General features: G+C 41.1%; 2 protein-coding genes across 3 annotated transcripts in view; one reads left to right on the forward strand and one right to left on the reverse strand.

Annotated features, from left to right (window-relative positions):
* Positions 1-1747: 1747 nt before the first annotated feature.
* Positions 1748-8746, reverse strand: THG1L (tRNA-histidine guanylyltransferase 1 like). Of its 2 annotated transcripts, none has more exons than XM_082623740.1 (6): positions 8550-8746; positions 7550-7726; positions 6484-6653; positions 5573-5661; positions 4258-4365; positions 1748-3198 (listed from the first exon to the last, which is right to left on the reverse strand). In XM_082623740.1, exons 1-6 carry the CDS (start codon positions 8738-8740, stop codon positions 3037-3039), a joined length of 897 nt encoding a protein of 298 aa, XP_082479866.1. In that variant the 5' UTR covers positions 8741-8746; the 3' UTR covers positions 1748-3036. The 2 variants fall into 2 exon arrangements, with proteins under 2 accessions (XP_082479866.1, XP_082479867.1); XM_082623741.1 differs by lacking the exon at positions 8550-8746 and adding an exon at positions 8250-8517.
* Positions 8747-8908: 162 nt separating this feature from the next.
* Positions 8909-17058, forward strand: part of SOX30 (SRY-box transcription factor 30) — a gene marked incomplete at its 5' end in the record, with an annotated part of 66860 nt that continues 58710 nt past the window's right edge. Inside the window, one exon of the transcript XR_014294083.1 lies at positions 8909-8995. The remainder of the gene's footprint in view (positions 8996-17058) is intronic.

Here is a 17058-nt window from a genome sequence, read left to right on the forward strand (position 1 = left end):
AAAGAATGAAGAGATACTGCATATAGAGCGCATAATAAATGCTCTGTGAATGTTAACTAATGTTGGTTACGTGTACAATGAAACTGAAGGATGATGGGTGGACCCTGGTACTGCATCTCCTACACCCTCTGCAAAAAGAAATTTACGCACACACCAGAAAGACGCTAGTATTAAGGCAAATTCACTATCACTGATCTTGTAAGCATTGCTAAGCACCTGGAGGAAATGAGGATGCCGCAATTGGGGGACAAGATAATGGAAGATTTTCAAAACCTGGTTGCAGGGCTTCTCTGGTGGTGCAGTGGTTGAGAGTCCGCCTGACGATGCAGGGGATATGGGTTCGTGTCCCGGTCCGGGAAGATTCGACATGCCGTGGAGCGGCTGGGCCCGTGAGCCATGACCGCTGAGCCTGCGCGTCCGGAGCCTGTGCGCCGTAACGGGAGAGGGCACAACAGTGAGTAGGCCCGCGTACCGCAAAAAAAAAAAAAAAAAAAAAAAAAAAACCACCTGGTTGTACTTTGGAGACTCTGTTCAGCGGAACATTTTTTGTTTTTTGATATTAAAATAATAGTCTACTCTACACCAAAGGCCCAAATATTACCCCCTCATCCAGCAGAGCCAAGGTGTTTCCAGTCACCTACAGGCCACACAAATCACTTTCCTAACTGCCACCACTCTCCCAAACTGCTATCAACTGGTATTAATTCTATACTAGTTGCTTTTGTGTATATTTTAAAGTTTCCTTAAGACCTGGAAAGGAAGCCCAAGAGAATACTATTCTCTTAGAGAACAGGATGAAAATATACAGCTGTGAAGTATACTTTAGAATACATGATGCAAAATAAAAAAGATAACATAGAAAGCTACCAACAATTCTTCTGATAGCACTACATAACTCAATAGGTAAACCCGGGTCATTCCTTTGCTCAAAACCCCTGCCCCGGGGCTTCCCTGGTGGCGCAGTGGTTGAGAGTCCGCCTGCCGATCAGGGGACACGGGTTCGTGCCCCGGTTCGGGAAGATCCCACATGCCGCGGAGCGGCTGGGCCCGTGAGCCATGGCCGCTGAGCATGCGCGTCCGGAGCCTGTGCTCCACAACCGGAGAGGCCACAACAGTGAGAGGCCCGCGTACCGGTAAAAAAAAAAAAAACAAAACCCTGCCCCAACACAAACCTCAAACCTGCAAACTGCTGGCAATTCAACAAGCAAATGCGTATCCCCGTCTTATAACAAAATCAAGTGACAGCCTTTGTGGTATCACATAGCACCCACAGAAAACACAAAACTTCCGTGGGTAGTTGTCTTGAAAATCTGTACTAATACCTTATATTTGTTTTGATATAAAATGCTAATTTACTTACGATTAAATTTGCCAATCAAGAGCTACATTCTTATTGCCTTACTTGGCCTATCACAGTGTACTAGCCTAGGTATATCTTATTTGGGCCTTGTTACACAAAGTGTGGTACATTGACCATTATCCACCAAAAGCCTTTGAACCCCAAAATCTTCATGGGGAAAGCTTAGAACTGGCATTTTAAATGAGTATTTCAAGTAAATTAGTTGCATCCAGAAGTCTGTGAACCACCACTGTGATGAAGGGATGTGAGCCTGGCTTATGTAAAGACATACACACATGAAAGTTGGACTCATATACTGCATTTGTATGAAAAAAACAAATGAAATCTTAGGCCAAGGGAGTTGAAACCTTTATTTTTTTCTCTCAAAGAAATTTTATCAATTACCAAACATGAGCCATGTCTCCTATTCCCATGAAGTGAACAGGAAGAGAAAAAAAGGCATTGACAGATGGGGTGTCAATTGGTGAGGGATGAGACCAGCCACTGCCCTTTCAAAAATACATTTTTTTCTTGGCTGTAAATTCTACAATGCATGACCAGGCACTGGGATGTGGGCTGTCTCTTAATTCTTTATAGAGCCAAATTAATCTTCTTCCTCTAAAACATGAAATGAGGACAAGAGATGTGAGTTCTCTACCACCTATCCCCACTGCCTCCCCCCTTCAGAGACCAACGGCCTGGCGACTTGCAGTTCCTGCTGCTCCCCACCCAGCTCCACTGGCCCGTCGGCAGGCAGAACTCTTAGGACTCCTCTGCCACCTACCTGTGACCCCAAGATGAGGGTTGGTCCCTCTGTTCTGCAACTCAAATGTCACTGTTCTGATTATACAGAGGCTACCTGAGAATCTTTTTCAGGAAGTCCACAGGAAAGTGACTTTCAAAACTGAAGTGTCTAGAGGACAGAGAGTAAATGTTTCTTCCTCCTCGTTCATTCATTCTCGCGTTTTCTTTCCCCCACATGAACAGGTCATTCTCTTTCTTCTTAGAAAGAGGCTAAGTGGCCTTGTAATCATTGCCCCTGGCAAGATGATCATGATGATCAGGCTGCCAACTGCACAAAATCAATCTAGGGAATGTTTACACAAAGACATCCAAACTACAACTCATTTGTTCAGCTCAAGTTGCCAATCTGGAGACTGGCACAAAGCCCTGAGTTTGCCCTGGAATTCCTGAATTCAGAGGCAACAGGCAGGCATCAACCCATATTAACTCCAGGTCTGCCAAAGATGAACGCAAGTAGATAGGTGGGAAAGGGGACCAAGGTCACTGAATTCTGTGGTTAAGAACAAGTGGGTGAGAGTAAAGTTTGGGCACATCTTCTATGATAGGTGAAAAGAGCTTGACAAGTTTTTATAAGACTTACGCCACAATCTAAAAATGATTCATTTTGCAAGGCATAAAATAGTTCTTGCTTTATAAAAATAGTACCGCGATTTTTTAAAAACTGTACTTCTACCAAAGGAACCATGTTTCAACACTGAAAAATCGGTGTTCCACTTAAAGCAGAACAAGATACACCACCCACATCCATCCCTTCTTTCTCTGTTCCCCTCCCAACCAGAGTCATGTCACTCCCAGGACACTGTTCTGCATGGCACAGATGCTAGGGCCACCTAAGGCCAGGAGACTTGGGGGACCCTGCATGGTCAAGCACACCAGTAATGAAAAGCAAAGGGTCAGCTGTCTTCATCTAGGATTTCTGGATGTTCCTTCCAGAAAGCATCCCCAATGATATCGCAGTGTAAGGGCACCGCCTTAGTCCTGGTCCGGGTCACCACCATCTTTTTTCCTTCCATTTCTGCTGGCAGCCTAACTTCTTTTGTCGTGACTTCATCCACCTATAGGTAAAGTTAAAATATTGACACATTAACTAGAGAGTGGGTTTGGGAGAGAAGAGGGAGAGTGGGGGAAGTTTACTTTTTTACTTTATATACTTCTGACAAATACATATTTTCAGGCATATATATATATATATATGAACATATATATACATACGTATATACATATCAGAGATCTATGTATATCTCTCACCATACATGAATTTCTTTACAACTAAAATACTTTTTAAAAAAGTTATGTTGCTATATTTTGAAAGGAGACCTTAGGAACAAAGAAGGGATTCTATGTTCCTTGTTAGCAATAACCATAAAATTAAAGACACTTCTGCTCTCCCACCTGCATTAAGAAGGATCCGAGTCTGTGCCAAACAAATGTTTCAAAAATACTAATAAAAGAGCTGAAGCTGCCAGTGGGATACCTAATACCCCTTAATACTTGAAAGCATTCATTTCAGAAAAAAATACTTTAGACAGAAGGAAATAAATTTAGAGACTTCATTATGCCCAGGAGCTGGAACAGAGCAAAAATATTGGTAGAATTAAGGCTATAGGTGAATGCATGGATAGAGTATTAAGTTAAGTATGAATGTCGAGGGAAGCCCTCAAACATTCTGCAAGGGACAGAACCCTCACATGTAACATCAGTTCCTCATATTACACTTCTCATGGGATGGATGGACCATTTAATGGAATTATCCAGTGTGGGAGAAATTATTTTTTTAAATGTTCTCTGAATGCAGAAATTCTCATATCTGCACTATACCTGTTTAAAGGGGTTTGATTAGATTTGGGGAGAGCTTATGACATGGAAAAGTGTAATAATTCTAAAATTCTGTGATTCTACTTACAGAACGGGGGAGTCCAGACCACAGTGTTCACTGACACACTGACAAAACGAGCATCCATAATAATAATCTATAGCATCTCATTTTGGAAAGGGTCTAATTTGTGCTAGTGACTGGAGTCGCATCAGCATACGGGCAGCAGGCAAGGCAAAGCCTGGGATGGGCACGGGCTTTCCTTCTGACCTCCGTTTTTCCTCAGACATAACAGCATTACCTTCTGCCATATCAACACAGTTCCCTTCCTATACATCAGTGGCTCATTATTGTAGTTGATGTTGAATTCGGAAAATAAAATCTCATTCTTGTCTGCTGTAAGAGTTCCCTGAAGAAATAAAAACACATATAAAAAGCTTTGTAGGTCTTTTCTCTCCCCTAACCCCACCTATCCACTCCACTCTCTATCTAAACTTCCACAACAAATCAAGAAGTGGAAGCATTTCATCAAACATCATATAGGTGTTAATGAATTTTCATTTTAAAAGCAGTTCAAATCTTATTGAAATATCAAAATTCATAAAATTCTCTTTTGTAGCAAATAACTGGCTTTACAAGTCACTACTGTGATGGGGTGAGAGGAACTAATAGTAAGAGTACCGACTCTGTACTAGATAGCTTTTGTATTATTTGACCCTCATAACCATCTCCATTTTAGAGATGAGAGCTCTGAAGCTTAGAAAGATTATATAAATTTTCTGAGGCCCAAAGTGCTCTTATTCATATAAAAATCAAAATCTGATCTCAGCACTTCCAAACTCTGGCTAGATCTACCAGTCTTCCTATTATTGCTACATATGCAACTTTATCATTATTGTTAATAATGACAACCATTTACTGCGTCATTATAACGTCCCAGGCATTGTATTAGGAGCTAATACAACACATCATCTCATTTCATGGTTAGTTTTCCTACAAGTAGCATGGTCATCTAATAATACAAGCCAGTATTTATTAAGTACTTACAGTGTGCCCTGTACTAGCCTTTATGTGTTTTATATGCATCATGCCATTTAATTCTCACCAGAAACCTATGAGGTAGGAACTACTATTTTCTACATTTTACCTATTAAAAACTAAGGCAGAGATGATAAAATTAAACAAAAGCCTCTGAGTACAATTATTTGACCCCCAGAGCCTAAACTCTTAATGATACACAGGAGTTCTAACCCCAAGAAACTCCAGGTCCCCGGCTGGGATTGACAGTCATGAAGCAGCCAGGTGGGGCTGACAAAAAAAGAAGAGCATGTGCCCTTTATAGGGGGCAGCCTATATGCAGCTCCAGCTAAGCACTACCATGTGGGAGTGTAGAGCCATTAATTCTATTTTCCAGCTGAGGACACTGAGGCTCAGGGAGTGGTAACAACTTATCCACAGTCACAAAGCAAGCAAGCAGCAGACCTGCTATTAGTATGATCTTTGTATCTTTTCAAAACAAAACTGTAAAAATTTAAGAGCTTAAAAAGTAGGCCAAATGTCATGAGAGCGCGTAAACTGTCCCCCCTTTAAGTATTAATGCAGTAAGATCTTTATACCTGTAATCTCTCTTGGGCTTGTATTGGTGTTAATCCAGACTGCTGTACAAGTGCCCAGAAAACTGTATTATAAAGATTATTGATGTGACCTGTAAAGAAAACATAGTGGTACTGTGTATGCACAGAGAATCTTTATTCAATATTCACCCTTCAGAGAGTACTGGAACCCCACCTCTCTCCCCTTTAAAGTAAAGAGACCGCAGAGACATACAATTACTTGCGCAAAGCCATACACAGGGAACACAGGGGGAAGTGGTCAAGCAGAAAAAACTTATTTCCTAACAGTTTTATCCTGTCATTTCAGTTGTGCTTTACACAAATCTGTTAAGTTGTGCATTAAGCTAAGGAATACTTTCCAAGTTACTTGATTTATATTATTCCCACCTCTCTTCCAGTTCTCCTGGCAAAATCAAGACACACCAAATGAATAAAAGTCTAACAAACATTTCACCACAGTCATGTAAGGAAGGGTCACAACTTGAATACCCACTGAAGCCAGCACAAACATACGTGTGTAAAGCAGAGTTCCCAGGGGAACAATAGGGAATGGTAGAGGCTGAGGCACACTGGCTCCTATGTGCATGAATGTGTGCATGTGTGTGTTTGTGTGTGTGTGTGTGTGTGTGTGTGTGTGTATAAAGGCAGCAGTCACTACGCAGGTTCTGACCAATACTAAGTGGGAATATAGACCTAGTGTTGCCAGATCGGATTCTTCCAAAAAAAAAAAAAAAAGTTGGAAATAGGTAGTATTTACATAAAACCTTCCAATTTTTCAAGTATTTTCAACTAATTTTAAAAACTTGAAATACTGCATTCCAAACAAAATACATGGGCCAAAAATGTATCAGATCATCACCTCTAATATAAGGAATCAGTAGTTTAACTACATCTGTTTATTTGGTTTCACTTACAATCTGCTTGCCGCCAGCTGAGATAGTCCTTTAAAGTCTGGTTGCTAGGATACACCACGACTCTTCCATCAAAGCCTGGGGGATACAGAAGGGGCTGGTCCTCAAAGTAATCCCGCCAGTAAAACACATAGCTGGAGGCGAACTGCGAGACCACGTGAGTCATAAATTTACTTGCAAAAGGCACAGTGGGTGGAGCAAGAAAAGAGAAAATACATGATATTAATTCAACACCATGACAGGGTCTGTGGGTGTAACAGAGAGATAACACAAACTGTCCAGCAAGCCAAGAGATAAGATGTGATGGGTCAAGAAAAACTATTTTAGTATTTCAGTTATATATTTAAAATGCAGCCTGTCTCTCCTTCTAGTCCTATAAGTAATTTACTAATGTCAAATGTTCTTCCATAGCATGTGACGTGAATTTATGGTTCAAGAGGTTTTTTTTCAAGTCTTGGAAGGAGGGGAACCATTGTTTTAAAAACATCCCAATTCACTACATGATCTGTTTCCTGTGAGAGTTTCATTATACTGCCAAATCAAATATCAGATTTGTCTAAGAGATCCTCCTTAACTAAGACTTTAGTTTCTGTTTCTAGTCTTAATGTTCAATGCCAGATCAGTCTAGAAGCTAAGGTGATGGCGAATACAGAGAAAAACTTAAAGAGGTATACAGAATGCTCAGGTATCAGATGGAAGTACAACAGTCTAACCTGTTATATACATACATTCTGCAGTTGCAAATACTACAGACTGTAAGTTTGTGATTAAGATAAGCAGAAGTGGGGCTTCCCTGGTGGCGCAGTGGTTGAGAGTCCGCCTGCCGATGCAGGGGACGTGGGTTCGTGCCCCGGTCCGGGAAGATCCCACATGCCGCGGAGCGGCTGGGCCCGTGAGCCATGGCCGCTGAGCCTGCGCGTCCGGAGCCTGTGCTCCGCAATGGGAGAGGCCACAGCAGTGAGAGGCTCGCGTACCACAAAAAAAAAAAAAAAAAAAAAAAAAAAAAAAAGATAAGCAGAAGCCAAATGCCGGTAGGAAATATTCTGAAGGAGCTAGGCCACAAAATTACCTTGCTCTTCTTTTAAACCAATTGCTTTTCCGCTTGAACACAAAGCTGTACTCATCACTCTGCCCATATGCAATCACAATATCCTCCAGTTCTTCCATTACGGTTTGGGCACATTTAGTCATTAGATGGAGAGCACGGCTGTCGTTAGGTTTTGTAAAGTTGTGCTTCTCAGCAAACCTTCATAAGGGAAAAAGAAGAGGGAAAAGAGAGCTGGGTGGAAGAGAGCTTGTCATTAATACCACAGATCAAAGAGGCTATTCAAAGAGGAAGATACTGTAATAGTGCTGTGAGTCCAGACATCCCAGTACCCACAATCTGATCCATTTCGTTAAGAACTCTAGTTTTTCTTCCTCTAACCAACTGAGAAAAAGGAACATAAATACTAAGCCTCCATTCCCTTTTCAGTGAAATGGGGATAAAGTTACTGCATAGGATTCTCCTGAAGATGAGAGGGAGATAAATATAACTATGCCTGGCTCCTTGGAAGTGCTCAATAAATGTTAACTACAATAATCATTACTAAAGTAACACTTTTAAGACTTAAATTCCCATCTTCCTGCTACACTTTTCTTTTTTTCTGACTTTTTCCCTCCTGAATCCAGTCCATGTGTTCTGCTACTTATAATGAAACAACATACTCTAGTGTTGCCCACAGCAAGGCCAGAACGGGCCGCTAAACAGTCAGCCCTCAGATACCTACCAAAACAGCTTGTCAATTTGTTGAAGAGCTGAAATAATGGGCCCGAGAGTGACTTTTTCCACCACAGTCTTGCTAATGGACACCCCAAGCCAGCTCCTCACTAGGGAAGCACCGTGTCTCATTTACCCCACCTAGCTCGCGTTCAAGCCGGTTGTAGCCAGCAAGCAGGGTGATGCTCAGTGCCGCGCGCTCACTGGCTGCCGAGTTACCCCGGTAATCATGAGCTAGGGGCTGCGACAAATGTGTCTCATTCTCTGGAAGCACTGGCGAACCACGCAGCCCTGAGCCCAGCTCGCTCACCGATGGAAATTCCTGCCGTCCAGCCGCACCACCACCCAGCAGTGGGCAAGGCATGTGTCGTCAGCCTCGAAGTCCCGCACATACTCGAACTTGCTCTTTGCCATTGCCGCTCCCAATTTCAAGCACCGTCTCAAAGTGACGGAAAAGGGAGCCAAGCAACCGCGAACTTTCCCGGCGCCAACAGCCCACATTTCCCCCACGGAAATGAAAACAGCAGAGAGCTCCGCCCCGGAAGTTCCTGTGTCTTCTCAGGGTTTCTCTAGCCGTAGTGGAGGCCAGCATCTCTCTCGCCTCTCCTTGTAGTTCTTAATGGACTTCCGGGCCTGAAACGGGGGTTCTATGCTTCTCTTAGCACTACTCATGGCTGCTCGCCTGTCTCCTTCCGTCCTGCAACAAATCATTCTCACGAAATTTAAAAAAAAATTCATTTCTGGCCAAGTTTGAAGGTTTGTGATTTTTTTCTTTCCAAATATCATTTGTTAATTTGTTGTAGAAAATGTGGGCTATATCGAAAAATGTAATTAAGAAAATTAACACTTCATGTCTCCCCTCTCCCCGTCAAAGCACTGTGGATGGTTCCTTACGGTCTGTTTTTATATATGTATGTTTACACGGGGAATACACAAAATTGGAATCAGACACCTGTACAATTTTTATATTTTTTCCACTCACCTCGAGTATTTGCCAACGTCATTAAATATTTCAAAGAGTGACTTAAATAAATTAATTAAAAGGACTCATTCTAACATACGTAGTACTAAATTAAGTCATTCAACTTTTTCACAAAGACTCAGTGCTTGAGATCTTGTTGCTGGTAGATACTAGTAACAGTAAAACCCTCATATTTGTACGATGCTGTATGATTTATAAAGCTCTTTTGAATTCATTACCTTCATATATATATCCCTCAAAAAATATCATTCAAACAATATAAAAGTATATATGGTGAAAAGTAAACCTCTCACTGATTCCTAACCCCCTACTTTAAGCAATCACTGTTACCAGTTTCTTGCATATCCATTCAGGGAGAGATATAGAAATAGAGACAGAGATGAACATAGAGATAGAGATGTGTTTTGGGGCAAATTATGCTCAGAGACTGAGACTGTCTTTGCTAATATTTTATTTACTATAGGTTCACTGTGGGAATTATAATTTCACAAGCCAATAGCATACTGGATATGTCTCCTAATAAGCCAATAAAGAAATAACATACTCCAGATGATAGATTGCTTACACTATTGTTCCAGGCAAGGGGAGATAAGAGAAGGTCCAAATTCAGTTGAGGTGTATCTTTCCTATGCGGTTGGTTCTCGGGAGACTTGGCTTAGCCAACCACAAGTTGATGTCCAGCTGCCAGCTAAACGAAAGTGGAAAGTCCCCTGTTGCTAGAGTGTGTTGTTAGGGAATGAAGCCTGGTGTTGAGGTGCAATATGATCTTTGCTGGGTCCCTGCACAGCTTTCCGCAGTGCTGGTAAAAGAGTCACTTTTACCAGCAGAAGCTTATGCTCCAAGGGTCTTCAGAGAGCTGTTAGGTCAGCAAAGAGTCACCTTGCCCAGGTCAAAACTCTCGGATAGTCCTCACAAACTCCTCACCACAGTTGCTTCTTAGTCTGTTTTTATTGATAAGCCCCCAGTGGGGCCCCTCAGCAGTTGAGCTGCTGGGTGCTTATCGATGACAACAGATGAGATAATGACATCCTGACACAACTTACTTCATTCTTATAGCAAAACAACTTTATTTCTTTACTTTTTATTTTTTTAAAGAAAGATTCTTAAATTTATTTATTTATTTATTTATTTATTTATTTATTTATTTATTTATGGCTGCATTGGGTCTTTGTTGCTGCGTGTGGGCTTTCTTTAGTTGCGGCAAGCCAGGGCTACTCTTTGTTGCGGTGCACAGGCTTCCCACTGCAGTGGCTTCTCTTGTTGTGGAGCACAGGCTCTAGGCACGCAGGCTCAGTAGTTGTGGCTCATGGTCTCTAGACTGTAGGCTCAGTAGTTGTGGCCCACAGGCTTAGCTGCTCCACAGCATGTGGGATCTTCCCGGACCAGGGCTCAAACACGTGTCCCCTGCACTGGCAGGCGGATTCTAAACCACTGCGCCATCAGGGAAGCCCAAAACAACTTTATTTCTAAAAACAACTTTTTTTTGCCTTTGCCATAAACAAGTGGATTAAAACAACTTCACTTTAGTCATAAACAAGTGCATCTGAAATCATATCAAACCACTTGGAGGTTTCTGGAGCAGCCTAGCCCAGTAGATGAGAAGGAGCAGTGATGTGGAATAGCTGAGGAAAGGATGGGGATACCTCACTGCAGTCCGCCTCAGCCTTTGGGGCCTAGAAAAGATCATTATCAGTCCCATAAGAAGGATCTCAGAGGTTGGTGGGGGGCAGGAGCTGGGAGTTGCCTCTGGGGCCACTGGGCAAGTAAAGTCACCCCTCCTGGAGACGATATGGAGACAGAGCTAGAAGGGCCAAAGGGAGCTATGGCTGCTTCTCTCCAAGGGATCCTTGGAGGATCAGGCTGGTGCTAAAAACATGGCCCCAGGCACCATGCCAACCCAGGAAGAGAGGACTTCCCACCACCCAGCCAATTACGTAGAAGGCCACTGCCTTGTCTACACCCTAGTTCAGCCCTCAATCAGAATTAAGCCTTGAAAAGAGGGGAGTGATGCAGAGAATCTCAGAACCAGAATGTGCCTCCCACCTCCTTCCAGGTTGTTGGAGTGGGAGCAGAGTGAAAGAGCAGACCCTGGACCTCCCACTCCAAGCCCTTTCAAGTAAGAGGCCTGGCCTGCACTGGGGCTTTGAGGGAGGGGACGCTTTTCACAAAAAGACAAATACTGTATGATTCTGGAAACTTGATGAGGTGCTTAGAGAAGTCAAATTCATACAGACAGAAAGTAGAATGATGGTTGCTAGGGGATGGGGGGCAGTGGGGGAAGGGGAGTTGTTGATGAGTATAGAATTTCTATTTTGTAAGATGAAAAGAGGCCTGGGGAATGGGTGCAGAATCATGTGAATATACTTAACACCACTGAACTGTACTTAAAAATGGTTAAAATGGTAAATTTTTTGTTATGTGTATTTTACCAAAATTAAAAGTTAAAAAATATTCTGCATATAGATATTTATGACCTAACTGCATGCTGACCTCTGTTTTTCAAAAATTCTATTACTTAGAAGATCATTTACTAAGACTGACAGAAAGAAAAGTTGCCTTTGGTATGGAAGTCATGTTTCAGTTTGTCTTCCCCAATGCTGACTCATTTCATTTATTCTAAGAACTGCATTATGTAAATGAAATTTAGGGTGGAGGTGGGTAAGAAGAAATAATTTGTCTCTAAAGTCTCCTTCCCTGCTCTGAACCACTGTAATCAAATTTGTGGCTGGGAGTAATGCATATGCTTCCAGGAACGAACTGCCTAGTTCTGTCACAGTTTTGAGGCAGAGAGAAGCATTAGGACATACTAGGACATACACAGGTATAAAATTTAGAACTATTATTCTAGAGTAAATTAATGATTACACATCTTGTAATTGCCATAATACATTTATTCTGAATTTTTGAGACGTAGCTTGCATAGGTCAGAGTGAATGGATTTTATTTCTGAATAGTCATTGATTGTGTGTCCTTAAAAGGACATGCTTAGTCAACTACCCATTCTTTCTCTACTTAGCAGCAGTTCCGTAAGTCATGAGGACGTGGTCACTGGAGGGCTTGGAAAAAAATATTAGGAGAGGGACTTCCCTGGTGGTCCAGTGGTTAAGAATCTGCCTTCCAATGCAGGGGATGCAGGTTCGATCCCTGGTCAGGGAACTAAGATCCCACATGCCACGGGTGGGGTAACTAAGCCCATGTACTGCAACTACTGAGCCCACGTGCAACTAAGATCCGACGCGGCCAAATAAATAAATAAGTAAATATTTTTTTAAAAATTAGGAGAACAGAAAGGGGAAATTAGATGTATGTTTCCTAGTCCACTTGACCTTGTTCCACTTAATCTCATGAACTTATTCATTGAACAAATGTTTCTCAATTTCCTACTATGTACCATGCACAACAGGATGCAACAGCAAACAATACAGCCATGGTGCCTGCACAATGGAGTTCATGGCCAATGATGGAGACAGACATTAAACAAGAGTTTCACAAGTAACCATTGAACTAGAATTGTGTTAAGTGTTGTGAAACAGGTTGGAGGCCCTGCCCTGATTGGGGGACTGGGGATGAACCATGAAGTTTCCCCTGAGGAAGTAATACTTAAATTGAGATCTGAATGATGAGGTCAAAAGATAGCTTGCTCTGCATGTTCCTAGAGTTGTTGAATTTTAATGTTGAATGAATATTTCACCAAAACATTTTGCTTGTACAAAGTTTTGGAAAAGGACCCAGAGTGACGTGAGTTTCCATATCATGGATCAGCCAATTAATAAATACCTAATGGGAACCTTCAATGTGTAAGGGCACTGGGCAAGCTACTGACTGGGAAAATGTAATAAATAATCATAATACCTTCCAGGTGTAAGAAACTTAGAATTTTCAAACCATATTCTCATTTATTATCTCATTTTCCCTTTTAATAAGTGTGTGGGGAGGCAGAAAAATAATTCTATTTTTTAAGAAAGGAAACAAACTCTGTGGGAGTTGGTTAAGTGATATGCCCAATATCCCATGGCTTCCACAACCAGAATTAGAACCCAGTCCTTCTGATGCCAAGTCCAAGTTTCCTCTACTCTATGACCTTGCCTTTCTATGTTTTAAAGGAATGAAGTGAATAGCTGTTTTTTTGCCTACTCAACATCCCTTTTACTGTCTTTTGCCAAAGGCACCCCACTGTCCTTTTCCCACCCTTAGACCATTTGGTTTATGTGGGGATAACCCTATCCCACCTTTGCTCCATGGTGAGCACTTGACTAAAACCATTGTAGTGTCACAGTGTGAATTAGAAAAATTCACCCTCTCCAGCAGATATAGTTCTGCACGAGGCAAAAACATGGTGTGCCCTGCACTGGACCTCAGCTCCGGCTTGTTCTCTTTGCAGTGAATAACTTGCACAAACACTTGTGGTGGCCTCACTAATAACTGAGATCTGTCTAATCAGGTTCAGAGATATGCACCTAGCCCAAGCCAGGTCAATGAGACAGTCTAGCACTGTGCTAGAATGACTGGGAAAATGAGACTCTCTTCCTATTAGAGTTGCTACACTGGTAGCCACAAAGCTTCAAGCAGGAAGAGCCCATCCCTGCTCCAAATTAAGCCTGCACAAAAGGAAAAAATCTGAAAGATGGAGAAAAAAATTTCTGATGACACTGATCACAATGCCTGGAGCCAGTGCTACTCCTAGACTCTTATAAATTCCAGGAAAGCAGGGACCTTGTTTAATATTTTTCAAAGCTGTATCGTCCTTGCCTAGAACAGTGTCTGGCACAACGGAAGCAATCAATAAATATTTGTTGAGAGATTAAGCCAGTAAGTTCCTTTTTTATTTATGAAATTGGGTTTTTAGATGTCTCAATTCATTGGGGTATAAATAAATAATAATTTCATTTTTTTCCCTAATAACTGCTCTCTCTTGTTCCCCTTTGTTGCTGGTTAGCAATTTCCTTAAAGAATCTTGTCCAAAACCATACCTTCCCAGTTAGTAAAATGTATTAGTGTTGGTATTCAAATACTGGTCAAGAGCACAGTGCTCCCCTGGAAGGTAGGCAACTCTCCCTCTCTGCCCTATTCCTCCATCAAGTCAGGATGGGGAGGTGGTTGATATAGCAGATCTGGTTTTGGTATCAGGGTGATGCTGGCCTTGTAGCCAGCATCACCCTGATATGTTTGGAAACATTTCTTCTTCCATTTTTTGGAATAGTTTGAGAAGGATAGGTGTTAACTCTTCTTTAAATGTTTGATAGAATTCATTTGTGAAGTGATCTGATCTTGGACTGTTGTTTGTTGGGACTTTTTAAAATTATTGATTCAATGTCATTACTGGTATAGGTGTGTTCATATTTTGTATTTCTTCCTGATTCAGTCTTGGGAGATTGTGTGTTTCTAGGAATTTATCCATTCTTCTAGATTGCCCATTTTATTGGCATACAATTGTTTATAATAATCTCTTATGATCCTATTTCTATGGTGTTGGTTGTAATTTCTCTTTCATTTCTGATTTTATTTATTTGGGCTCTTTTTTTTTTTCTTGATGAGTCTAGCTGGCTACAGGTTTATCAATTTTGTTTATCCTTTCAAGGAACCAACTCTTAGTTTCATTGATCTTTTCTATTTTTTCTTTTTTTGGACTTTATTTCTGCTCTACTCTTTATTATTTCTCTCCCTTTACCAACTTTGGGTTTTGTTTGTTCTTCTTTTTCTAGTCCTTTAGATTTAAGGCTAATTTATTTGTAATTTTTCTTATTCCCAGAGGTAGACTTGTATCACAGTAAACTTCCGTCTTAGAACTGCTTTTGCTGTATCCCATAGATTTTTTGATCGTTTTTTCCATTTTCATTTGTCTTTAGGTATTTCTTGATTTCCTCTTTGATTTCTACAGTGAAAAATTTGTTGTTTAGCAGCATTTTGTTTAGCCTCCATACGTTTGTTTGTACTTTTTGTTTTTTTTTTCTTGTAGTTCATTTCTAATTTCATAATATTGTGGTTGGAAAAGATGCTTGGTATGATTTCAGTCTTAAGCTAATTGAGACTTGTTTTATGGTCCAGCATGTGATCTATCCCAAAGACTGTTCCATGTGCACTTGAAAAGATGTGTATTCTGCTGGTTTTGATGGAATGATCTATATGTACATCTATTAATTCCATCTGGTTTAATGTATCATTTAAGGTCTGTGATTCCTTATTGATTTTCTCTTTGAATGCTTTGTCCATTGATATCAGTGGGGTGTTAAAATCTCCTGCTGGTATTATGTTGCTGTCAATTTCTCCCTTTATGTTTTTCCATATTTGCTTTATGTATTTGGGTGCTCCTATGTTGGATGCATATATATTTACAATTATTATATCATCACAAAACTTTGTTTTGAACTCTATTTTGTCTGATATAGGTATTGCTACCCCAGCTTTCTTTCTGTTTCCATTTGCACAGGATACCTTTTTCCATCCTCTCATTTTCAGTCCGTGTGTGCCTTTAGATCTGAAGTGAGTCTCTTATAGGACACATATAGATGGGTCTTGTTTGTTTTCTTTCTTTATCCATTCAGCCACTCTATGATTTTTGAATGCAACATTTAGTATATTTACATTTGCAGTAATTGTTGATAGGTATGTACTTATTGCCATTTTGTTAATTGTTTTGTGGTTGTTTTTGTAGTTATTTTTTGTTCCTTTTTCTTCTTTTGCTCTCTTCCCTTGTGATTTGATGACTATCTTTTTTTTTTTTTTTTTTTGCAGTACGTGGGCCTCTCTCACTGTTGTGGCCTCTCCCGTTGCAAAGCACAGGCTCTGGATGCACAGGCCCAGCAGCCATGGCTCACGGGCCCAGCTGCTCTGCAGCACGTGGGATCTTCCTGGACTGGGGCACGAACCCGTGTCGCCTGCATCAGCAGGCGGGCTCTTAACCACTGCACCACCTGGGAAGCCCCTGATGACTATCTTCAGTGTTATGTTTGGATTCCTTTTTCTTTTGTGAGTGTGTAGCTATTATAGGTTTTTGGTTTCTGGTTACTGTGAGGATCATACTACTATATATATATATTATTATTATCAAATATAGTTATATTAAGTTAATGATCTCTTAAGTTCAAATGCATTCTAACAACTCTGCATTTTTTAGACCTATTATTTCAGCTTTACTGAGGTATAATTGACATAAAATTACAAGATGTTTAAAATGTACATCGTGGTGATTTGATGTATGTGAACATTGTGAAAGGAGTCCACCCATCTCGTTAATTAACACATCCATCACCTCACATATTTACCCTTTTGGGGGGGAGGTAAGAACATTTAAGTTCTACTCTTTCAGCAAATTTCAATTATACAATACGGTGTTATCACTAGTCGCCATGTTTTTTGTTAGATGCTCAGACCTTATTCATATTATAACTGAAACTTTGTACCCTATTACCAACCTCTCCTTATTTCCCCCACCCCCTGCCCTGGCAACCACTTTTCTGCTCTGTTTCTAGCCTTCGACTTTTTTTTTTTTTTTAAGATTTCACATATAAGTGATTCTATGCAGTATTTGTCTTCCTCTGCCTGGCTTATTTTACATTAATTACATTTAAAAAGTATTCCAACCCATGTCCTCAAAAGCTGTATAATCTTCCTTTACAAATAAGAGTTTTTATTTAAATTGTATAAAAACCATATATGGTTTGCAGGTTTTTTTTTTTTTTTTTGTGGTACGCGGGCCTCTTACTGTTGTGGCCTCTCCCGTTGCAGAGCCCAGGCTCCGGACGCGCAGGCTCAGCGGCCATGGCTCACGGGCCCAGCCGCTCCGCGGCATGTGGGATCTTCCCGGACCGGGGCACGAACCCGCGTCCCCTGCATCGGC

Source organism: Mesoplodon mirus (genome assembly GCF_964341445.2).
Source record: "Mesoplodon mirus genome assembly, chromosome: 5".
Classification (NCBI taxonomy): Eukaryota; Metazoa; Chordata; class Mammalia; order Artiodactyla; family Ziphiidae; genus Mesoplodon; species Mesoplodon mirus.

Excerpts from the sequence above, each read along its gene's own strand:
- THG1L (XM_082623740.1), bottom strand. The coding sequence starts at position 8,740 with ATGTGGGCTGTTGGCGCCGGGAAAGTTCGCGGTTGCTTGGCTCCCTTT. Across the intron at positions 6,654-7,549 it reads TGGTTTAAAAGAAGAGCAAG|TAAATTTATGACTCACGTGG; the intron begins GTAATTTTGTGG and ends GCCTTTTGCAAG. Across the intron at positions 5,662-6,483 it reads CAGCTGGCGGCAAGCAGATT|GTCACATCAATAATCTTTAT; the intron begins GTAAGTGAAACC and ends TTTTCTTTACAG.